The 24,766-nt window shown below is 35.9% G+C and overlaps 2 protein-coding genes across 2 annotated transcripts; both read left to right on the plus strand.

Moving 5' to 3' along the window:
- Positions 1 to 893: 893 nt before the first annotated feature.
- LOC126627238 (callose synthase 10-like) lies at positions 894 to 24,005 on the plus strand. Its single transcript, XM_050296690.1, has 51 exons — positions 894 to 1,367; positions 1,756 to 1,853; positions 1,983 to 2,146; positions 2,678 to 2,789; positions 3,000 to 3,110; positions 3,240 to 3,365; positions 3,515 to 3,604; positions 4,434 to 4,531; positions 4,635 to 4,752; positions 5,291 to 5,419; positions 6,361 to 6,437; positions 6,522 to 6,600; positions 7,458 to 7,550; positions 7,730 to 7,832; positions 7,972 to 8,095; positions 8,182 to 8,368; positions 8,472 to 8,524; positions 9,476 to 9,536; positions 10,197 to 10,278; positions 12,280 to 12,329; positions 12,626 to 12,712; positions 12,967 to 13,049; positions 13,517 to 13,544; positions 14,119 to 14,216; positions 14,344 to 14,425; positions 14,523 to 14,683; positions 14,795 to 14,915; positions 15,233 to 15,330; positions 15,428 to 15,518; positions 15,631 to 15,791; positions 15,882 to 15,991; positions 16,492 to 16,626; positions 16,770 to 16,838; positions 16,934 to 17,105; positions 17,633 to 17,750; positions 18,089 to 18,208; positions 18,530 to 18,645; positions 18,747 to 18,830; positions 18,960 to 19,072; positions 19,701 to 19,753; positions 19,836 to 20,012; positions 20,101 to 20,148; positions 20,274 to 20,432; positions 21,058 to 21,171; positions 21,276 to 21,364; positions 21,479 to 21,637; positions 21,739 to 21,841; positions 22,320 to 22,439; positions 23,087 to 23,137; positions 23,245 to 23,427; positions 23,520 to 24,005. Exons 1-33 carry the CDS (start codon positions 1,160 to 1,162, stop codon positions 16,808 to 16,810), a joined length of 3,459 nt encoding a protein of 1,152 aa, XP_050152647.1. The 5' UTR covers positions 894 to 1,159; the 3' UTR covers positions 16,811 to 16,838; positions 16,934 to 17,105; positions 17,633 to 17,750; positions 18,089 to 18,208; positions 18,530 to 18,645; positions 18,747 to 18,830; positions 18,960 to 19,072; positions 19,701 to 19,753; positions 19,836 to 20,012; positions 20,101 to 20,148; positions 20,274 to 20,432; positions 21,058 to 21,171; positions 21,276 to 21,364; positions 21,479 to 21,637; positions 21,739 to 21,841; positions 22,320 to 22,439; positions 23,087 to 23,137; positions 23,245 to 23,427; positions 23,520 to 24,005.
- LOC126625590 (callose synthase 10-like) lies at positions 17,178 to 23,756 on the plus strand. Its single transcript, XM_050294642.1, has 20 exons — positions 17,178 to 17,264; positions 17,466 to 17,506; positions 17,633 to 17,750; positions 18,089 to 18,208; positions 18,530 to 18,645; positions 18,747 to 18,830; positions 18,960 to 19,072; positions 19,701 to 19,753; positions 19,836 to 20,012; positions 20,101 to 20,148; positions 20,274 to 20,432; positions 21,058 to 21,171; positions 21,276 to 21,364; positions 21,479 to 21,637; positions 21,739 to 21,841; positions 21,972 to 21,977; positions 22,320 to 22,439; positions 23,087 to 23,137; positions 23,245 to 23,427; positions 23,520 to 23,756. Exons 1-20 carry the CDS (start codon positions 17,178 to 17,180, stop codon positions 23,754 to 23,756), a joined length of 2,178 nt encoding a protein of 725 aa, XP_050150599.1.
- Positions 24,006 to 24,766: the final 761 nt, after the last annotated feature.

Genomic DNA, 24,766 nt, shown 5'->3' on the forward strand with positions numbered 1-24,766 from the left:
CTCGGGATGTGACAATTACACCATAGTAGTAGTGGCAAAAATACACATTATATAGGGGTAAATTTGTCCTCATAAAATTATGTGAGAATGAATTAACACCACCTCACAAGTGTTCATGTAATTGCTCAAATTGAGGAGATTTGGCAATGATCATCATAATTTTCATGAGACAACATTAAAATCAACCCTATTCTAAACTAATAATATAAGAAGATAAAGAGTTATTCTTGTCACTCATGTCCTTTCATTTGGCCTTAAACCTCAAGGTTAAAAGTACACAATCGCCTCATGCGGTAACAGAGTTGCATGGAAAGAAAAATTAGCGTGTCACTAATGTATGTACCTCTTCATCTTAAAAAATTTAATAAGACAAAGATAAGCTCTAATTCCCTCAAGAGCTTGTTTTTTGTCGAATCCCTCAAGAGTTTGTTGAAATTGCTTTAAAATAAATGAAAGTGCTTTTAAAAAAAATGTTCTTGGGCTCCAAAAGTACTTAAAATACATTTTGCAAGAAACACCGATTACATGCTTCTTGCATGAAGTAATAAAGTGTTTTTTCAAGTTCCATTTAAAGTTTTACTTAAGATTTATTCAAAAAACATTTTCATAAAAAACGTTTTCAAATATTATAACAACATTTTCAAACGAAACATAATCCTCATTTGTAACTATTAGTACTATTTTTTCACATCTTCAAGCAACTTGTTTATTTCTCATCTTATTTATTTATTTTCTTCTTGTTAAAATTTAAATTTTGTATCTTATTTGGGCGCGACTATAATCCAATCTAGTAAACACGCGGTCCCCCTATTCGATAACTCGCGGAAAAAAAGCTCGACTTACGCGCTTCGCAGACGCTTTCGTGCCTTAGCGGTTTAAATCTCAAAGGGCATTTAGGTAATTCAAACTCCATCTTCCCCATCTCCCCTTTTCTCTTCGCACTTTCCCTCGCACCACCTTTCCTTCCTCGTTAAACCTTTCAAGCAACCAGATCCAAACCCCCCCTTCCCCGTTTCAAAAATCGTCAACCCATCCGACTCGACTCAGTCTCCCCGAGTCGGACCGCCTAACTCGGACCTAGTCAACATCTAGAGAGCGCGCAGCCGATTTGCATTGATATCTGCAAGCTCCAATTCCATTTGAGCCGGGCTCGCATGCCATGGCTAGCGTTTACGACAATTGGAAGCGGCTGGTGCGGGCCACGCTAAAGCGGGAGCAGCTCAGGAGCTCCGGCCAGGGCCATGAGAGGGTTCCTAGTGGAATCGCCGGCGCCGTCCCGCCGTCGCTCGGGAAGACCACCAATATCGATGCGATCTTACAAGCTGCCGACGCGATTCAAGCTGAGGACCCCAACGTCTCCAGAATTTGTAAGCCTCTTTCTCTTATTTTCTTGAAAATTTTAAATTAATGCTGATTTTTTCAGTGCTCAATTCGATTTTTGGTGCCGTTGTAATTGTTACTACTTCTGTATGTGCGTATAATTTCGTTTATGATTTAGTTTTAAGCGAGCTAAGTTTAGCTAATCATGGTGTCGAACTTAGTATGTGCGTATAAGGATTGGAATTCAACAATATGCTGCTGGTTTTAGTAGCATTTGCTTTGATGTGAAGATGTTTCCAATGTGCTATCGAATCAAAGTGGTTTACGGACTATCTTTTGTTTCCGAGCTGGAATATATGGTCTGGTGGTGTTATGATCCTTGTATTTTGTTGGAATATTTATGTAGTCACGAGAGTTGTTTTGTTTGGATGCTAGTGTGTGAGCAGGCATATAGTATGGCTCAAAATCTGGATCCGAAAAGTGATGGCAGAGGCGTTCTTCAGTTTAAGACTGGATTGATGTCTGTAATCAAGGTATCACTTAAGCTATAATCGTGACTGGTAATTTTTTGAACGGCTGATATTAGTGTAAGTCTACTGTATTTTCTTTTCATTTCTTATGGTTAAAGTTCTAAGATATGAGTATTTGAAATTTTCTTTCAGCAAAAACTTGCAAAAAAAGATGGGGGTCAAATAGATCGGAATCGTGATATTGAGCACCTCTGGGATTTTTACCAGCGATACAAGCGACGACATAGAGTCGATGATATCCAGAAACAGGAACAAAGATGGCGTGAATCTGGAACTTTTAGTGCTGACCTTGGCGAGTATGGCCTCCATTTTTCACTTTAGTTGGATACGTTTTTTTTTTTTTAACTGAAAAAATTGTTGGGTTTTCTGTCCAAATTTTTGCGTGTTTGTGTTCTACATTAATGAGATGTGGCATTCTTACGGAGACTATAGTACGCATATTGAAAACTCATGAATGTAAACCACTTTGTGCGTTATGTGCTGGAATGCATAACAGAACTAGGTTTCTGCTCCATGTGTCAAAGCTGTAATTTAATAAGTTCATAATTATTAATAAGGGGGAAAGTGAGATTATTTTTTCTTTTCTTAACGTATCTGTTCTTAAGGGAAATTCCTCCAAAATAGTTTATATTCTGTGAGTGGATATACTGCTGCGTTGTGGCATGAAGTTTTGTTTGTTATTTTTCTTTTAAATCCAAAGAATTGGTTTTCTTTTCCACTTCTTCAAACATATAGAAAATGGATAGAGCTTTCCCTTCCTCTTTTATGGTATGATTTGTTTAAATATGTTGTTTGTTTATTCTTTTTTGTCTCGTATTGGAGCTCAGTTATTTAGAAATGAAAAAGACAATTGCTACCTTGAGAGCTTTAGTTGAGGTGATGGAGGCACTTAGCAAGGATGCTGATCCTAATGGAGTTGGAAGACTTATTACAGAGGAGGTATTTGTCATTTCATTTTCTTGTTTTTGCCTCTTAATTCCTTTGCATTTAGCAAATTTCACCTTATATTGACTTATTTGTGTTGATTTGGGTGATCAACGATACTGATGAAAAAACAAGGCATTATTCACAAATTTCTGTTGCCAATTATTTTCGGCATTGTTGTTTTTGCTTCAATATACGTGATTTTTTTAATCTGTGGGTTTCCAGTTGCGAAAAGTTAAAAACACCGGTGCAACATTATCTGGGGAGCTTACAGCCTACAACATTGTCCCTCTAGAAGCACCATCATTGACCAATGCAATTGGAGTTTTCCCAGAAGTAAGTTTGACCTGAATTATCTATGTCTTGCCATCTGTCTTCATGCCCTTCAAGAGTTCCGTTACATTCACCGTATTTTCTCTCTCATATCATTGAAGTTACCCCTGAAATGTTTGGTTGTCTCACCAGGTTAGAGGTGCAATATCTGCACTTAGGTATACCGAGGAATTCCCCAGACTTCCTGCTGATTTTGAGATATCTGGACAACGAGCTGCGGACATGTTTGATCTTCTGGAATGTGTGTTTGGTTTTCAGGTTTGGGTTTTCTTATATTTTCCCTAAGCTTAATTTTATATGTGGTTAAATGTGGTATGGTATCTTCTTAAAATGTGCATATGTTTTCAATTACAATTGCTGTTCTTATGCATCCCCTATGTGATAACTATTCTGGTTAAATTTTTCAGAAAGACAATGTAAGGAACCAGAGAGAGAATGTTGTTCTAACAATTGCAAATGCACAATCTCGGCTTGGTATACCTGGTTCGGCTGATCCAGTGAGTGTTTCAGATGGTCTAACTCATTATCCTTCTTGTTCTCATGTGGATGAACTTGTCATCAGTTATTATACCTATTACATTCCTATTTGCTTATCTAAATTTTCATGTGAATTCATTTCTGCATTTAAGGCCTTACTAGCCTCCTCTATATGGCTTGTGAAGCAGATAGTTCCAAAAATTAAATTTGAAGCATTGTCAGTTTCTGAAGTATGTGATCCTATATCCTAGGTATTTTATATGCTTGTCTATATTTATAAAATTTAAGTTGTGATTTCAAGAAATTTTAAAATATAAGATTTGAAAGATATATTTACACGAGAAACTTAAGTCACCTCATGTGGTTGATATTTGTTTTTGTTAATCAAAACAACCTGTTTGCAAGCGGGGCTAAGACTGTATACACCTGATCCTACCTAGACTAAGACCACCCAATGGCAGGAGCCTTTTATGCTACCCTGCTTTTTATTTGAGTCTATGGTTTCTTCTTTGCAACTTGGAGAGCTCAGGTTTGAAGTAGGAAACAGCCTCACTATGATGGGGTAAGACTGTGTTCACCTGATCCTCTCTAGACTCTGCAATGGTAGGGTCTTGTGTGTTTTACTGTTTTGGACTTCCCTTTTTACTTGAGTCGCTAATGCTCACATTCGTCTTATAAGATGTATGTCATTTTGAGATCCATTTTCATTTAGAGGTGTAATAATTAAATTGCTTATCATTGCTTCTTGGCATGGTCATGTTTCGTTTTATGTTGTATGAGACCCATGGGCATGGAAATAGTCTTCTAGATGTGAAGTTTATTGATATATTTATGTCCTGGTGTATACAGAAAGTAGACGAGAAAGCAATAAATGAGGTATTTCTGAAAGTTCTGGATAATTATATAAAATGGTGCAAATACCTGCGGATACGCCTTGCATGGAATAGGTAGTCTCAACTCTAATGCTTTCTTTAATACTTAATTCTTATTTTAACAGCCCTTTAAAAATTTCTTATGTACACTGCTAATTGCATATATATTCTTTCACAGTTTACAAGCAATTGATCAGGACAGGAAACTTTTTCTGGTTTCCTTGTACTTTCTGATATGGGGTGAAGCTGCAAATGTCCGTTTTCTTCCTGAATGTATTTGCTACATATTTCACCATGTAAGCCTCAAAGCATTGTGCAGTTTGCAGATCACTCTTCTCAGTTTATCTAGATAACCTTCACTTATTTGTTTATTTATCTTAAAAAATTGTTGGTTTTTTATTAATTTTAAATGTTTTAGTTGTGTTATGGAGATTGAGTTGTGCAAACTTTTAATCTTGGTTTCCATACTGTACGACTGTTTGATATCCGTGAACATAAATTTCATCATACGCCTCACATTCTTCTAATCTGTCTGCTACTTTAAAAAATAGAATTTTAATCTTTCTCTTTTGTGTATGAATTGTATTCAAGTTCAAGTGAAGTATATAGTGTTCGCTCTTTTGAATTTATTTGTTCATATTGTAAGTGCAAGATAACCGCATGGAAAATTTTAAATAAATATTTTGGATGCCGTTTCTCCAGTATTGTAAATTGTTTGTGTTTGTTTGGTGATGCTAGGAGTCTTTGCATATAAAACATAGCATAAATTGTTTGATTGTTTATTTTATATATATTATTACAAATGACCGATGACATCATCTTACTATTCTACAGATGGCTAAAGAGTTAGATGCAATATTAGATCATGGAGAAGCTAATCCCGCTGCCAGCTGCAGAACAGAGTCTGGATCTGTGTCCTTCCTTGATCAAATCATTTTTCCAATATATGAAACATTGGCTGCGGTCAGTGGACCTCTATTTCAGATTTGTTTGTTGTATTTTTTAAGTATCTCACTTTGTTTTGTTCTTGACTTTGGAATTGGATTTGTTGTTATCTCAATCATGGTATGTATGTTATTGGAAATTTTTGTAAAGATTGTCGGATTTAAATACTCTAGAATTGCATTAATTAATTAATAATAATATTAATAATAATATGGTGAAGCAGGTTATACATCAAAACATTATAGCTCTAAAACCCTTTTCACTAATTATAAACTAAAACTACTTTTGCCAACTTTATCAGATGGCTTCTCAATAACTTTCAAAAGTTTGTGTATTATTTTTTATTTTCAATCAACATCGCACTTCTTTCAACGGCATGCCAATAGCTTACTGAGTTTACTTTATTTGTTTAAATTAAGAGTGCAATGCTGCAGATAATTGTATTCTCCTTAGGAGAAAGTCGCATCAGATTCTTTTACTTAATAGCCTCAAGTTGACTGTTATAGCTTCTAAAAAAATCAACATAACCGATTTATCCAAAAAATTTAACGGAAAAGAGGTAGAAACAAGAATAGCAATTGTTACTTTAGGTTCTTGTAGAAGCCCTTTAGGTAACAATTCTCTTTGTTCGTTTCCATGGCCCTTTATTATCTAAAATTGGTGATAATGTTTTATGAATGTATGGAGTCTGTTTATGTGGTACCTCTAGTTCTGAGATGTTGAAACTTTGCATGCATGAATTAAATTGTTAGTTCTCTAGTAAGTTGCATCTGATGGGGGATTTGGGTATTACATTTCTTTGCTGGTATGGAGATGGTAGTTTCATAGCTGGCTTTACCGATATGGTGGTTTCTTCCTGATGATGCTTCTTGAAAAGTTTCTAGGGTCATATTGTGCCTGGTACATTCTCCATTTAGTCTTGCCAATAACTTCTGCTTTGCTTTATTTTTCGCATGCAGGAAGCTGCCAGAAACAATAACGGGAAAGCTGCACATTCAGCATGGAGGAATTATGATGACTTTAATGAATACTTTTGGTTTGTTTGTTTGCCGTTTATATTTTAGATGAATGATATGATTCTTTCTTTTTGGCAATGTGACATTTCCTTTTCAATCTGTAGGTCACCTGCTTGTTTTGGATTGAGCTGGCCTATGAGGAGGGATTCACCATTTTTGTTGAAACCTAAAAAGGGAAAAAGGGTTAGTTATATCTCTACCTTGTGACCAAATTTATTCATGCTTTTGACGGGAAAAAGGGTTATATCTATAGTTTTCTGCTCCTTATTGGGGCTGCGGTGTTTGGGCTGGTCTGCTAGACTACCCTCTCGGTTTACCTTTTCTTTCTTCGAATAAAACTGTCTCCTTATAAAAAATAAGTTGATTCATGCTTTTGTATATTCGATCCTTCTGAAGGTAAGAAACTTAAACTTGACACTACATATTTTCATTTGGCACCTTTCTGCTAAAAAATCTCAATGAATAAGAGTTATTTAAAACTCTGATGGTGTCCATATTTACCCTCCTAATCTCATCATGTACGGATGTTCCACATTCAGTTGTCTCAAACTTACAAGTTGTATATTATTTTTTTCAAATTTAACAACTAGAATTGTATAGCTGTATGTTCACTCTATTCTTATTCACAACTGTTCTTTCTACCTTTCTTCTTCAATTATTTATTTTTAAGCATCACTGGTTTGATTAAGCATGATGTAACTGGTTTGCTTAAGCATGATGAAATTATGGTACATGAATTGTTTCTGAAAGTCTTGGTCCAAAATTTTCAATTGATTGTTGACATGTCGAATCTCTTTGGTGATTAACATATGTATTTCAGATTGGCTGGGTAGTAAATTCTGATCAATTACATATGTTGGTGAAGTAATAATTAAGGTGTTAACAATTTACTAGTATGTACAAAGATAGTATTGGGGTGTAGTTTTCTGTTTTAGTCTCACTTGTTATTGCTTGTAAGTTATATCATATAGGTGGAAAAACATCCTTTCGCTTAAACCATTTGTTTCCTCCTCTCTTTGATTATTGCTTTGGATTGGCAGACCGGAAAAAGCACTTTCGTTGAGCATCGGACCTTTTTTCACTTGTATCGAAGTTTCCATCGCCTGTGGATCTTTTTAGCTTTGATGTTCCAGGTTAAGTTTGCATTTCCACATATGGTTTCTGAGATAGTTCGGCTTAAATGCCTACATTTGATTTTTTTATATAATTTGTGTTTTCTACATTTTATTTATTTATATAATTTGCATTTCCACTTAATTGGATAAGGCCTTGTTGTTGTTGTTGTATATAATTTGTGTTTTCTATTGTGAAGGCCTTGGCAATTATAGCCTTTAATAAAGGACGCATCAATTTGGATACTATTAAGACAGTCCTTAGCATTGGGCCAACTTTTGCCATCATGAGCTTCATAGAGAGTAAGTGTTATTTATTTATTTATTTTTGCGTATTCCAAATAATATGCAGATTGATCCTTGCAAATAAGTCTAAAAAACTTATTCCATTTTTGCTATTTTTTTCCTTTTTTGTTCGTTGGCTGATGTCCTATATGTGTAGGTTTTTTGGATGTGGTGCTCATGTTTGGAGCTTACACCACAGCCAGAGGCATGGCTATCTCCAGACTTGTGATTAGATTTTTCTGGTTTGGCTTGAGCTCTGTTGCTGTGACATATATCTACCTGTGAGTCTTCTTTCCTTTAGACAGTTACCCAAACAACATTTTTACCTGATATCTGTTTAATACATTTACAATTTATAAATTTGCAGGAAAGTTCTGCAGGAAAGAAATGACAGAAACTCCGATTCATTTTACTTTCGGATATATATTCTTGTATTGGGTGTTTATGCAGCTTTGCGCATAGGCCTTGCGCTATTGCTTAAGTTTCCGGGTTGTCATAAAATTTCTGAGATGTCTGATCAATCCTTCTTCCAATTTTTTAAGTGGATTTATCAGGCAAGTCCTATTTTTCTTGGTTTGAAATGGTGACCAAATAATTTTAAATTGCTAGGGCCAAAATGGTGATGACTTTATTTTTTGCTTTTATTTGCATTTTCAGGAGCGTTACTTTGTTGGACGTGGTCTTTATGAGAAGATGAGCGATTATTGCAGGTGTGTGGACAAATGGAACTTTGTATTTTTTACCATCTGTTCAGCTTTGAGCCTCATTTCTTTTGTTCTCATGATTAACAATGTGATCCTGTTATTCAGAATCTGATGTAGTTGAGTTGAGCTGACACTAATTATTTTGGGATACAGTCTCAAGTGACCCTTGGAACTTGGGAAAAAAAGGGCTCATTCAATGTACACAAATTCTATTCAGAATCTGATGTAGTTGAGTTGAGCTGACACTAATTATTTTGGAATACAGTCTCAAGTGACCCTTGGAACTTGGAAAAAAAAAGGGGCTCATTCAATGAACACAAATTCTTTAGATAAAGGCTTAATAGAGTATACTTTAATATTTTTTTGTTCTTGCCTTATCCTTTTTTTGTTCACATTACAAATAGACTAGTATGTGTTAAATGGAACTTGTTGATTATTTGTTATCCGATTGGACTTAGTATGATTGAGTTGTCCAGATTATTTTAGGTTTAGATATGCTTTTGCTTTTCAGATGATATATCAGATATTCTGGCATATTGATAGAATCTCTGTCGCTAGGCTACTCTTGTCATCACTCAAGGGAGACTTACCTCTTTAACTTTTTATATGTAAGTTATGGTGTCATTCCCTGTCATGTTCTGAGAGTCTACTGATATATTTGTAGCAACCCTAAGCTATTTTGAGTTCGTTAGAGTTATTGTGTTCTTTTTCACTTTATCATTGTCTCTTGGTATTTGGAGTTCTCAAGTTTGTACAGATCTTCGTGATGAAGATTTCTGTCGGTACTCCGGCCAGTATAATTTGACAGCCTGGTTCAATTTAATTTTCTTGTTTGTCTATATCTGGATGTCAAAACGAGTGTTGACCTCCATGCTGGTTGATTACCTTTATTTCTTCAAGAGACCACATATGTAAAAGAGCCTTGTATATTGTGTAAAAAAATTCTAATTTTTGCAGATATGTGCTCTTTTGGTTGGTGATTTTCATCTGCAAGTTCACCTTTACCTACTTTCTACAGGCAAGGCTACTCTTACTCATCCTTGAGTTTTACCGATCAATGATTATAATTTTCAGTTGATCAACAAGTCTAGCGTTTGGTTATAGAATTAAATGAGAATTTAGTCAATACGAGCTGTAGGTTTGGTTGAATTGGAAATTGGTTTTTATTTTTTATTTATTTATTTTTATTTTTTATTTTATTTTTTATGGAGAGGTCGCACTTGGTGCGATGGCAAGTGCCTTCGCCCATGAGCGGTAGGTCTCGGGTTCGAGACTTGGGAGCAGCCTCTCCATAAATGGGGGTACGGCTAGCCGACATTTACCTCTCCCAGACCCTGCGTAAAGCGGGAGCCTTGTGCACTGGGTACGACCTTTTTTTTATTTTTTTTATGGAGAGGGGGAATGGAATTGTAGTGGTGGGATAGAATTAAATTTTTAATCTCTCCTTGGGCTTCTTGGTTCAAATATTTAAAAATATTCATTTCCAAGTGTAGTTCTTCTAGTTTGGGATGAGTTTGAGTTGAATGTAATATATGATTTTGCTTTATAGTGTAACATGAACTTTAGGACATATTGTATTTGTCTTCTATTTTTTTATATATCGAGTCAGTGTATCGTGTGAACATAACAAGTTTACATGCCAATCATTTCAATTACTGAGTCTTCATTTATACTGCAGATTAAACCTCTTGTTGAACCCACAAAAATTATTGTGAACCTTCCATCTCTGCAATACGCATGGCATGATTTGGTGTCAAAGAGTGAGTTTCTCAACATTATTTTACTCTGTGTTCTTGTTTATGCTCATTGCTCACTAATACTTAGTTGCTTGAATCAGCAGTCAATCCAAAGCATATTTTATGTTTTCTAGTAGAAGGGGACAAAAAACTCAGATATTGCTGTCTTTAGGCCCCATAAATTTAGGGAACTGCAATAATTGGTCTAACTTTAAATGGGATGACATGATGTCAAGAAGCTACTTTTACATTCAGGATGACTACTTTATCAACATCCTCTGATTCACATTAAAATCATGTTGAACCGCCTTTCTCACTGTTCCTCTTTTTGCACATGGCCCACAAAGCACTAGATCTTCCCTAGTGGTCTCCAACAATCGTCTTATGGAAGGTCCTTGTTATGTCTTGAAGCTCTTGGTATTTCAAGAGATTGCACTTTAAAACTTGATGTGTTAGTGCTTGGCATCTTTATATTTGTGTCATTCCTACAACTTTAAAAAAACGTAAGCAAACGGAATAAAGCTTTACTCACTAAATGGCTTTGGAGAAAGGAATCAAATTCTTTCTGGCACAAGGTGATAAGGAGCAAGTACGAGATGGAGTCTAAGGGTGGGACGCAAACCCTTCGCTGCGTGGTTGAGTAGTTGTCCTTGGTTAGATATTTCATCTGGTCTTTCTTCTTTCCTAGAGCGTTGTAACTTTGAGGTGGGCAATTGGGGGAGGGTGAGGTTTTGGGAGGATGGTTGGTCGGAGGGTGGACCATTGAAAGAGCAGTATCCTAGATTATTTTGTTATCGAGAAAGCACGACTAGAGCATTTCAAGTTTTGTGGATTCTTCTCTTCAGCCATTGAGTTGGAATTTCGATTTCAGAAGAAATTTGAATGAGCTGGAGTTAGCAGAGGTGGCTAGGTTATTAGAGGAGGAAGATGTTTGTTCGATTCAATCAAGAACGGATAATAGAAGGTGGAAGCTAAATGGGTCAGGATCGTTCACTTGCAATTTCTATAGCTCCTCCTTGTGCAACAATGGAACTATTCAACATTTTCCACCTTTCCAAAGGTCAAAGTTCTTGTGTGGTTAGTGGCTATTGGGAAGGTCAACACATGTGATCAAGTTCAAAAGCAAAGGCCTTTTATATGCATTTCTCCACTGTGGTACAGTTTGTGTAAATCTGAGGAGAGTGTTAATCATGTTTTTCTCCATTGTTCTTACTCGATGCAGCTGTGGTGGAAATTGTTCAAGGAAGTTAGAGCTAGTTGGGTGATTTCAAGGGGATGTTTCGAGCTTCTAAGCACCAAGTTTAAGCCTTTAGGAAAGGGGAAGAAAGCTACAGCTTTGTGGGTCTGTTTGGTGTTGGCACTTTTTCGGAACATTTGGTTGGAGTGTAATAGAAGAATTTTTGAAGATTATAAGGGAGTGGAAGTAGAGGAACTATGGGGTAGAGATAGATACTGGGCAGCCCTCTGGGCATCAGTTTCGAATGAGTTCAGGGATTATACTCTTTCTCATATAGTGATGCATGTGTTGAATATCATTCAGTTTGAAGTAGTCCTACTTGAAAGGTCTTAGCTAATTTTTCTAGTTGGCAGATTTCTTATCCAGTTGTAATTTCTTCTATTGGTTTAATAATATTCTATCGTTTCTTCTAGGAAAAAAAAAAGAATTAAAATAATGTACTGTTTGGGTGGATATCTTTGTACTAATTGTCTCTTTCTCTTCATTCTTTGCGAATTATCTGATTATATGTTTAAGGCTGTATTGTATCATGATACGTTTGTAGTGATATGGCGTCTCTTAAACTGAATATCATGTTGATTCTCAATAGCAATTACGTCTTAAATCATAAAATTTGTGTTAATTTGTAAGCTTAAGTGTAACTTTTTTCATTTTATATGAACATACTTTTTTTTCTTTATTTGTAAAAAATTAATGATTCCATGGTTCTTGATGTTTCTTTAGTGGATTGATTTTGCTTAGAATCGAATGCTGCTACATGTTATTGATGTATACCTGTGTTTTTGCAGACAACCATAACGCATTGACTGTAGCTTGCCTATGGGCTCCTGTTGTGGGTGTGAGTATCTTCTTTCTTTAGCTTCAAAGTTCTTCTAAATGAGAGGATTAACTCTACTTCATGGAGATGTATTGTGTTAGACAATGTTGAGTTCGGTTAAGTATGACCTTGGGAATGTTTTAAAATAGCATTAAGAATCTGTTGTACCTCAAGTGAGATCCTCACTTTCATGTCTTTCTCAGATCAAGGGCTTTCTCCCTTGTTACCTTTTGAATTGAAACAGCTTGTTGTGTCTTAGAATCTGCATGTTGCATCCACTTAGGATGCTCTGTTCTAATGTATGTTCTATGGTCCAGATCTATCTAATGGATTTTTACATATGGTACACCCTCCTGTCAGCCATAATTGGTGGTGTGATCGGTGCAAGAGCTCGATTGGGCGAGGTATTATCTACTCTAAATAGCTGCAATTTCTCTCTGTACCACGTGTGTAATTCCCGCCCTTTGTTTGTATTGTTCATTATTAAACATGGTGTTACTGTAAGTTTATAGTTGTTATGGAAAACTGTTTGAAAATGTAGGATAACATACGTCATTCTATCATCTCATCTGGTCTCATGTTTTCTGTTTTCCTTACACTTGTTTCATCATGGAATTCATCACAATTTCTTACAGGGTTAGTTGTTTGTTTGTGGCAGATACGTTCGATTGAAATGGTGCATAAACGCTTTGAGAGTTTTCCAGAAGCTTTTGACAAGAATCTCGTCTCACAAAATAAAAGGTGGTTATTTTTTAATTTTCGTTTACTTCTGAATTTTTTGGTCTGAGGCGCACAGGTCTTGTGAAACGGCAACCTTAAAAACTAAACAGATTGCGTAGTATATTAATATGGCCTTGCTGATATTATGGTATAATAAGTATTATGGTATAATAAGATGCTTGATTGTCTAGTATACTAATATGGTGGTGCTGTCCACACTCCACACACCTTTTTACTGCCCACCCACCCCCTGGTAGTTTCTATCCTTTGATCCTCTTCAATTCATTTCGATCCGATGGTCAAAACTTGAAAGGTGTGTGTGGGTAAAAAGGGGTGTGTGGATAGCACTGCCCTACTAATATGTGACTTGATAGCCATTGATGAAACTGGATCTTGGTCAGTGTCATTTTCAAATGGTTTGTAATCGAAATTATGTTTTCCTTTGTCATTTTTTGTTAATAACTGGCATCTCAATTCACCTTTTCCAGGTTGCCGTTTAACACTCAGTCATCCCAGGTGATTTTCTTAAGTTGATTTCTTTCCCTTACTGAAGTTTTGAGGAAGGCATCACATACCCTTCAGTTATTTTATTAGGTCATTCATATTTCATGTTAGCACAAAGCAATGCTGCAAGTTTTTGCTTTATGAAAGTAATCTAGGATGTCTAGAGTTATTTTGAGTTACATAATAGTTTTTAGGCTTCACTGTAAGTCTCTATTTGTGCAAGATAGTGGGACACAAGTAGAAAGCGTCTATGCATGTTAATTGCTCACTCCATCGAATAGGATATGCCAGCTGCATCTGGGACACTTCATTTTGTTCTTGGATTGTTGGATGGATCTAACATGACACTATCTAGCTTCCATCCTGTAAAAATCCATTTGCAGTGAAATTACTTGACAACTTCTAAAAATGTCTGCATCTTAAAATTCATTGTCCACTTGTGATTTTTTTTATTTTTTGTGGTTATTTTGCAAGTTTGTCTCTGCATTTTTCTCTGTTCTTGTTACTGCTACCACTTTTGTTTTCCCTTTTTGTTTTCTTCCTGCTATGAAATTTTTGGCATTGAGGTTTGAGTTTGTTCATTCAGGATTCTCAAGATCCAAACAAGATGTATGCAGCCACGTTTTCGCCATTTTGGAATGAGATAATCAAAAGCTTGCGAGAGGAGGATTTTATTAGTAATAGGTAATATGATGAGGCTTGCTACTTGCCAATGAGAAGAAAAATCTCAATTGCTATGCTTCTACTACTCCAGTGTTTTTTTGTCCTATGGTTCGTATGCCTTGAACCTTCATTTTTTTTTATCCTACAGGGAGATGGATTTGCTATGTATACCTAGCAACACAGGAAGTCTAAGATTAGTTCAATGGCCCCTGTTTCTTCTGAGTAGCAAGGTACGACCTTTTGATTTTATTTGGAAAATAGATTTAGCCAGTAGAAATTAGTAGTATAAAACCTCTTTCTTTCTTTATTTATTTTTATATTTTACAGATTTTGCTGGCAATTGATTTGGCTTTGGACTGCAAAGATACACAGGCAGATCTTTGGAATAGAATCTGCAGGGATGAGTACATGGCATATGCAGTTCAGGAAGTCTACTATAGTATTGAAAAGATATTATATTCTCTGGTTGATGGTGAAGGGAGACTTTGGTATGAATTCTCTTATATTTACAATGTTATTCTTCTTTTTCAAATGTGTCAGATTGTTATATATCATGATTGTCATGTTGTTGTTTTGCTGTGCAACCTTCTTTATGGTAGGGTTGAAAGGATCTACCGCGAGATCAACAACAGCATTATGGAGGGTTCTCTCGTCATAACTTTAACCCTTAAGAAGCTTCCGCAGGTGTTACAGAAACTTACAGCTTTAACTGGGCTGCTGGTATATTCTTTGACCATTTGCATAAGGTTTCATATTGTTTAAATTAATAGTTTAGAACTCTTATTCTGGTGCTTGTCATTGTAAATTTGTCGTCACTCGTATACGGTTGCTTTATGTAAAGTCCTGGTTCCATTTGTTTTTCTCTTACACCTGGCTACTACAGAACATGTAGCTACAGTTACATATAATTTAATTCTTTTTATGGTTTATACACAGCTTGTTGAATATTTTTAGGTTTATTATTGGATATCATGTCATTTTATCCTTGTAATATGGCTTTGTAATGTCTTATTGTTCACATGGATGGTTTATGTCAGATACGCAATGAAACTGATGTACTTGCAAAGGGTGCTGCTAAATCTGTATTTGATCTGTATGAGGTTGTTACTCATGATCTTTTGTCATCTGATTTGAGGTATGTGAATTGTTTCTCTTTAATTTTACACAGTATTTTTTTTATTTTCTGGTGATGTTTATAATTATCTTTTCTTTTCTCTCCCTTCACGCTCCAGGGAGCAGCTTGACACTTGGAGCCTTTTAGCAAAAGCAAGAAATGAAGGGCGCCTGTTTTCCAGGATAAAGTGGCCCAATGATCCAGAAACTGTAAGCATCATCGAATGGAAGACAAAAAGGGAAAAATCCATGCCTTTTATATTATGTCTTCAAAATTACAGGGGTTTTAATTATGTATAAATTTTTGTGTATGTTGCCACAGAAAGAGCTGGTTAAGCGGTTACACCTTCTTGTCACCGTAAAGGATTCTGCGGCAAATATTCCAAAAAATCTTGAAGCAAGGAGAAGATTAGAGTTTTTTACAAATTCATTGTTTATGGACATGCCTTCAGCAAAGCCAGTTAGTGAAATGGTTCCTTTCTGGTAAACGATTTTCTTCATGTGAGCTGAAATTTCATTACCTGTCAGTTTTATTTATTTTATTTTGAAATTCTGTTGTTTGTTTGAGAACAGTGTCTTCACCCCGTACTACAGTGAGACGGTACTTTATAGTTCCTCTGAACTGCGAGTTGAAAATGAGGATGGAATATCAATTCTTTTTTATCTTCAGAAAATTTTTCCAGGTATGTTATTCTGCATTTATGTTTATATTCACAAGAACATAATCATTATCCACATTAATATTCTGCCTTTATGTCATGTGATTGAGTTAGGCACAAGTGCAGATAATATATTAGATATAGTAAGTTTATACATATGTGGCCCAGTCCTGTACGACCTGTATGCTGATAGGAGCCAAATTCTAGAATTCTTGTGCTTGGATTAATTAAATCTAAACAGATTGCGAGCATGAACCATGCTTCTTCTACAAGGGCATTTTATCTTGGGTGGCCTAGTTATTATCCAGCTGAAGATGGACATGACTTTGACCTTTAGTCACTTGGCAACCTCTAAATGAATTAAACCTTGAACAAATATGTGACTGTTTGTTTCAGCTAAACTTGCTTCTTTGAGATGGATCCCTGTTCTCCATGACTGTAGTTTATGCCTGCCTCATTGATTTATTAGTTGGTTTCTCTGTTTATTTTACATTAAATGGCTAAGAATTTGTCTTTCATTTTAGATGAGTGGGACAACTTTTTGGAACGGATTGGTCGGGGTGAGTCTACTGGGGATGCTGAGCTGCAAGAAAATTCAAGTGATTCTTTGGAGCTTCGGTTTTGGGTATCTTATCGTGGGCAGACGTTAGCCAGGACAGGTTAGTTTCACTTGCTATCATAGCTGGCATTTGTTTCAAAAACTTAACGTCTCTGGTAGTTCATTTACATTTATTATCATATTTCAGTTAGGTCGGTTTACTATTTGACTTGTACCTAATGATTTAATGTTATTGAATTGCAGTGCGTGGTATGATGTATTATAGAAGGGCTTTAATGCTATAGAGTTTTCTGGAAAGAAGATCACTCGGAGGTATTTGCTTGTGGGAATTCGAATTGCTTTCAAGAGTCTTTGGGTGAGCTCTTGAACTATGTGTGTGACTTAAACGTTTCTTCCTGCACTGTTAGTGGACGATTATCCTCAAAATGATGTCTTCACAAGTCAAGGCTACGAGTTGTCATGTGAATCTCGAGCACAAGCAGATTTGAAATTTACTTACGTGGTGTCATGCCAAATTTATGGGCAACAAAAGCAGAGAAAGGCACCAGAGGCTGCTGATATATCCCTTTTGTTGCAGAGGTATGATCTTTTAATGTGATGTATCTCTCAAGTTTTGAATTATATAGACCCTTTCATATGAGTTTGTAAACAATGAGATTCTTTATTTTCTTATTATTAATTCTGCGTTTAAGACAAGGCCTCCTGAATGTGGACAGTAGACTAGTACCACCTGTAATGGTAAGTTAGGTCTGTGTCAAGTATATAAACCTTCTTATTGGGGTTCATATCTTGTTCAAAATACCCTCACCTAGATGGTCGAGTGTGATTGTAAAGCATCGCTTCTTGTTTAGATGAGCTTAAATTGCACAGTTAATGATACCTCCTAGCCATCCGTAGCCTAGGTTATATGCTTGCTGTTCTGTTCCAATCATATATCAGATTTCTGCATACAGTTTCTTCAACTCTTTTGAGGATGCCAAGTTATATATTTACAATAAGATAACCTTAGTTTTCCTCATCCTAACTTTTTTTGAAACTGGATGGTGGTGTAGGTATTTTATTTTTTACTTTTATGATACTATTTTCAATTCATATTTGGTTACTAGGAATGAGGCCCTTCGGGTTGCATATATACATGTGGAGGAGAGTGGTGCAATTGAAGGAAAGACCATAAAGGAATTTTATTCAAAGCTTGTAAAAGCTGATATACATGGAAAGGATCAGGTACTCTGAAGTTTTGTTTCCTGTCTTTTTCTTCCATCAAGTTTAAGGTCTTCTGTAGTAGACTCTAGAATAAATTTTCTTTGGTATCATTTTGACCTTTTTGTCATCCTATATGACTAATGACATATTGAAGCATCCCATCTGAAAACTCAAATTATTTGGTTGAGAGGGTCGACAGTTATAAGTTGACTATATTAGGTGAATGGTACAAACAGTCTGGGAATAATGCTTAATATCGTCACTGTAACTTCTATGCACTGCTAGTTCATCTCTTAAGTGTACCTATTAATCTCATTATGTGCTATTGTGTGTTTTTCTTGTCTAATATCAATTTACAGGAAATATACTCCATTAAACTTCCTGGTGATCCGAAGCTGGGTGAAGGGAAGCCTGAAAATCAAAACCATGCCATAATCTTCACTCGCGGGGAAGCTGTTCAGACTATTGACATGAACCAGGTGACCAGTCTATCATCGGGTGTTTGTTTGTGCCTGAGTGCATTTCTGCTTGGTTTGTTATCTTCATTTTTTTTTTCAAACTCTCATTGGCTCGCTATATGGCTGTTTAACTTAATGGATTGTTACTTTATTTGTAAATATTGAATTTATGCACCCTAAAAATGCCATCTCTCTCTCTCTCTCTCTCTCTCTCTCTCTCTTTAATTTTGTTTATCACATGTATTTTTGACACAAGGCTAATTTTACATGAGATTCGGAACTTTGCCACAATTGAGGATGGTATAACAGCTGATTTATATTTTCTCTTATTCTGTTCTTTAGGACAACTACCTTGAAGAGGCAATGAAAATGAGAAATCTTCTTGAGGAATTTCGCAGAAATCATGGTCTTCGACATCCAACTATTCTTGGTGTGAGAGAGCATGTATTTACTGGAAGGTTTGGCCAGCTTATTTTTTTTTTCCAGATTTTATTTGTATGTCAACCTTTTATTATGGCCAGCATAACTGATTACATGTGTGTTATAATTATCCATGCAGTGTTTCATCTTTAGCATGGTTCATGTCCAATCAAGAGACTAGCTTTGTGACTTTAGCCCAACGAATTTTAGCATATCCTCTCAAGTGGGTATTCTGTAACTTGACCCTGCTTGTACCTAACATTTTGAATACATGGTTAGAAATATTGTGTTTGTTTTCCCCTAATTACTATTTTCTGGCATGGGTTTGAGTTTTGTTTTCTCTAATATGTAGAGTTCGCATGCACTATGGACACCCAGATGTGTTTGACCGAATTTTCCACACTACCCGAGGTGGGATTAGTAAATCGTCACGTGTTATCAATATAAGTGAAGATATTTTTGGAGGTAAGCATATAAGATGCTGGTGATTTGTTTCTTATATCCCCCCCGCGCCTTTCCGCTTTTCCTAAATGGCCTTTAAATCAGAATATCTGTCTTTCTGTATCAAAACATGTTATTCAGGAAAAGAATATTTGAGTAGACTAAATTAGCAAACATAGTAAAACAGAGGAGTTAAATTGGCCAAAATGAGTATAACACGGGGATCATTTTGACATTTAAGCATAAATTAAGACAGGAAGCGAGGAATTCCTTAATTTTTCATGGTTGTACATAAAAGACAATAATCTAAATTAGTGTTGATGTACCTTGGGTGTTATTTTTCTAACATAGACGGTGGAAAAAAGTTTTCCCTTGTAAGTTTTTCCAAGTTTAGTTCTTTTTTTACTATATTTATACTGTGAAGTGTAAAGACTGTCTACATTTTAATGTAGCTTAGTTGATAACCTTAATAATTTGACGGCTCACTGAAGAAAGTAGTTCCAAATGAATTTTCAATTTTCAATTTTATTTTTATTGGAGTTCCAAATTATGGGTTTTAATCTTTTTCTTTTGGGTACTTAAATCTTTTGGGTTTATAACTTAGTATGCTTCCTCTTGTGTCTTATCAACTTATTTAAAACAAACTCTGCAGGGTTCAACTCCACACTGAGGCAGGGTAACATTACACACCACGAATACATTCAGGTTCCATACTTAAGCAAATGTTGTTGTCCATTTAAGTGAAGAATACCTTTCTGGTGTCCTGATAGTGTGCTTCTTTGTGTAGGTTGGAAAAGGAAGGGATGTTGGGTTAAACCAGATTGCATTGTTTGAAGGGAAAGTAGCAGGTGGAAATGGGGAGCAAGTCCTCAGTAGAGATGTGTACAGGATTGGGCAACTTTTTGATTTTTTCAGAATGTTCTCTTTCTTTTACACCACCGTTGGTTTCTACGTGTGTACAATGGTATTTTGCTTTGGACTCCTGCATAATCCTATTTTGTTATTTTTGTTCTTCATATTTGTTTCGTGATAAAAATTGGTTCATAATGCAGATGACCGTCCTTGTAGTATACATATTCTTATACGGAAGGGCCTATCTGGTAAGTGGTAACTTAAACCATAATGGAGAAAAGATAATTTTGTCAAGTGGATTGGCAAATTTAGGTGAACCAGCTCAGTTTTTAGAAATGCATTGTAAAGGATACCTTTTTGTTTAATCTTATAGGCTTTCTCTGGACTTGATCGTGCCATTGCGAGGCAAGCAAAATTGTCGGGTAACGTAGCATTGGATGCTGTTCTCAATACACAATTCTTGGTCCAGATTGGAATTTTTACCGCAGTTCCAATGATTATGGGTTTTATACTTGAGTTGGGATTGCTGAAGGTTAGTCTATTTAATTCTCATCAGTGTGTGTCCATATATAATGTCCCTATATGATGACTGATGGTGATGCAGAATAATATCTAGGGCATTTTAATTTTTTTCCCTATAGGATTTAGTTTGCTGTTTGTAACAGGATTAAGATTACTTCCTTAATTCTAGTAGATTTAGGATATAAGGGAATTCCATAAGAGAATGCGAATTAGGGTTCAAGATGCAAGAAATAGAAGTTTAGAATTAGAACACAGAAGAAATAGACAGACAAGGAGTGATCTAGAACAGGAGGAGATTTGGGTTTAGAAGACGGAGGCAAGAGATAAGCAAGGGGAGATAATTTCATTTATCAAACAAGTCTGCCCATATTGAATTATGGAGCACCTATTTATAATAACCTAATCCTACTACAAACAAGAAAGAATCTTAAATCTTTATATGGAAATATCTTGCGTTTAAAATTCTTTGAGGCATTTAGGATAAACAATTTTTTCAATGCTCTAGAGAATGTTAAAATAAGACTGGAAAAGATACATTGTTTTCTTTATATGCCGATGAAGCATTGTTTTCTTTATATCGTGCGTTAAAATTCTAGTGTTTCAGCTTTTGCAATTAAGATCCTTTTGTGTTACAGGCGGTTTTCAGTTTTATCACAATGCAGCTTCAGTTATGTTCTGTGTTCTTCACGTTCTCATTGGGAACTAAAACTCACTATTTTGGGCGCACTATTCTCCATGGAGGCGCAAAAGTATGAATTTGGTTTATCCTTTTCTTAAAAGTTCTGTTTTTGTCTATCCTTGTCCTTTTGTATGGAATTAATGGGTTATATTTGTATTTTCATTTCACCAACAGTACCGAGCAACTGGTAGAGGCTTTGTTGTCAAGCACATAAAGTTTGCTGAGAATTACAGGCTCTACTCAAGGAGTCATTTTGTCAAAGCGTGAGTGATATTTTCCAGTTACATTATTTCGTTTCCGTTCTTATATTCGTTAAGTTCTTTAAACTTTTTTTTTCCTTTTGTCAAGCTCTTATAAATCATGTCTTAATTTTTCAGGTTTGAAGTGGCTCTACTTCTCATAGTTTACATTGCATATGGTTACGTAGATGGTGGTGCTGTTTCTTACATTTTGCTAACTCTCAGTAGTTGGTTCCTTGTCATCTCCTGGTTGTTTGCTCCCTATATCTTTAATCCGTCTGGTTTCGAGTGGCAAAAGTATGTTGTTATTTTTGGTTGACTTTCTATTTGTATGATACATATATGTGCATCTGTTCTTCTTTTGTAACATCTGAGATGTTCCCTTACTAATTAAACAGGACGGTGGAGGACTTTGATGATTGGACCGGTTGGCTTCTTTACAGAGGTGGGGTAGGAGTTAAGGGAGAGCATAGTTGGGAATCCTGGTGGGATGAGGAACAGGTTTGTAACTGACATAATATTAGAATTTCAACAAAAGTGGTGTCTGTTTTTCTAAATTTTTTAATTGGTTTATTAATATTAAAATGTCTGTTGTTATCTGTTATCGTGTACATAAGTTTTCATGTTGCAGTTATCTGTATAGATTGAATTAAAGTCCTATTATTTTGGACTGAGGCTTTTGTATGTTAATTCTTTAATTTAGCTTGGTTTAGGATTGTGGGTCGCTTGGCTGTGTAGACCTGTGTTGGTATACTTGAGGTTATCTCTGTTGTAAACACATTGTCATGCTTTTTTATCTACAAATCTCAAGGAAACCGCACCTGGCTGTGGAGCTAAATTTCGTGTAGCTTTTGGTTTTTTTTTCTTTTTGCCTTTAGATTGGTGTCAAGTGGAGGGGCACTAGCATTTAGATTGTTTTTTCTTTTTAGCCCTTGTTTTATTTATTTGATGTGTTTAAGTTGATTTTATGCTTATGCAGATGCATATTCAAACGCTGAGAGGTCGTATATTGGAAACAATTTTGAGCTTGAGATTCTTCTTGTTTCAATATGGTGTTGTCTACAAACTCCATATCACTGCAAAGGACACATCACTTGCGGTACACTTCATATTCTCTCTTTTATATAATTTTCAACTTTCAAACGAATCATACATGAGTGCAAAGTCAACCAACGTATCTCCTCGTACTGTACATCTTGCCAACCGAATCTTGCCTCTGGGAAATGCTAGGGGAAATATGCGTTCATTAGGTTGTGGACTGGTGCTTATATCATTTTCTGTTAAATTGTGAGATGATTATTGCCATGGGTTGTGCTTTCCTCGTATATATACTCTGCACTCGCACAATTTGAAAAGATAAATAAAAAGAGGAAAAGAAAGAAGTTAGGAGAATTCTGTCTGGTAGGTTGGGCGTGCTCTGGAGATGGGTGTTATTATCTGGCACAGAAGCTACTTGATGTGAATTTGAGTATGTTGTAATTTCATATAGAATTTTTTTTGTGATTTCGTAATAACGAGATTAGTATAGAATTTTGTTGCGGTTTCATTTTGATTTGTCCTTGAGAAAGATGATTACAACTCTGCTAGTTCCAACTGATACTACAGTGCATAGTTGAACGTGTGCATACAGCTTTAGCTTCTGATGTTTAGTTCGCCTTTTTGTGATTTTGTATTGAACATATTCTCTTGATTGTTAGCGTTGTTCGCTCTTTATTTTGACAGTTCTCTCTTTTGGTTTTGATCCAGATTTACGGATTCTCTTGGGTTGTATTGGTGACCATTGTCCTGATTTTCAAGGTTTGTACCAAGAAAGTTGTCATTGCCCCTTTTGAGTATGCTCGATAAATTTCAATTAAACTCTTACTCTACGTGACTGAATAATCTGAATTTATTTTGCATTCCAGGTGTTCAGTTACAGTCCCAAAAAGTCGGCCAACTTCCAGCTAGTGATGAGATTTGCACAGGGTGTGGCGGCCTTAGGACTTGTTGCGGTTATTGCTCTTCTTGTAATATTTACCGAACTCTCAATAGCTGACCTGTTCGCAAGCCTGCTTGCAATCATTCCTACCGGATGGGCAATATTATGTGTAAGTTAGACTTTACATCACTGCACTTGTTAATCTACATACACGATCATTTTGCAAAGTTATTTAAGCTGTTTCAATTGTGCGTAAAACAGCTAGCGGTCACCTGGAAGAGTATCGTGAGGAGTCTAGGTTTATGGGACTCAGTGAGGGAGTTTGCCAGGATGTATGATGCCGGTATGGGGATGTTCATTTTCGCTCCTATAGCGTTCTTGTCCTGGTTCCCCTTCATCTCCACCTTCCAGTCTCGACTTCTCTTTAACCAAGCATTTAGCCGTGGGTTGGAAATATCACTCATCCTCGCCGGAAACAAAGCCAACGTTGACGTCTAATCTGGTCTCTCCCCGGAAAAGTTTTGGCTACTGCAAGTGTTCGACATCGCTTGTATGATATTGTACGTTTTTTGTGTGCGTGGGGCAAGGGTAGAACGGTTATTTCGGTAAATAGATGGGTGTAAAATATTGTAGCTGTGATTGAGAATTGTTATACTGAATTCGTTGACGGGTGACGTCGACGGTGTAGGTGTCTTGCTGAATTACTGCCCCATTTTGGTAAAATGACAAGATAGCCCTTGCGACGTATTTTGTGCAATGCCATTTCCCCTTTTTTTCGTTGATTCCCAATATAATTAAGGGATTGCCATTCAATATAATCCTTGGTCAAAACTTTTTTTGAGGTGTTTTGTCGATTTTTCTTACTTTAATTTTAACTGATTTTTGCAAATTTCAAGAAGATTATCGGTGAAAATTAAAGTGTAGAAAGAAATTGACCAATTATTGGCAGCTTCTTACAAATTTGGTGCGGCAGGGGTGAAATTGGCAAAAATCTCAACTTTTTTATTTTACTGTCGTTATAATCAATACTAGGGAGGGAAGATTCAAACTCGGGACCTCGAGGGAAAGAACAAACGCTCCTCACGACTTGTTTCATCCGTTGAGACTTGTGTCATAAGACCTTGAATTTGTATAGCGCTAAAATGAACGGCAGGATCTATCACTCGACTAGAAGAAATACAAATCATAAAATCCTGCAAATTTCCGAATATCGGAGAATGCAACTAATCCATCCAACCAATCATCCAAAATACTACGATTAAAATAATGTCACACAAGTCTGAGATGCGATCCTTTCAATCCTAAGACCGCTACACAAAACAACTTGATATCAAATTAATCTGGAATTTGAAGCTCCAATGAATCCATGTTACTAGCAAGAAAACCCATCATTCACCACCAGCGGGATTCAAACAGAATCAAAGTTCAAATATCTCTGATACATAAAACCAAACACGACCTAAAAAATAAAGCACAAATAACACACATTGAAGAAAAATCTATGGCCA

Source organism: Malus sylvestris, chromosome 6 (genome assembly GCF_916048215.2).
Source record: "Malus sylvestris chromosome 6, drMalSylv7.2, whole genome shotgun sequence".
Classification (NCBI taxonomy): domain Eukaryota; kingdom Viridiplantae; phylum Streptophyta; class Magnoliopsida; order Rosales; family Rosaceae; genus Malus; species Malus sylvestris.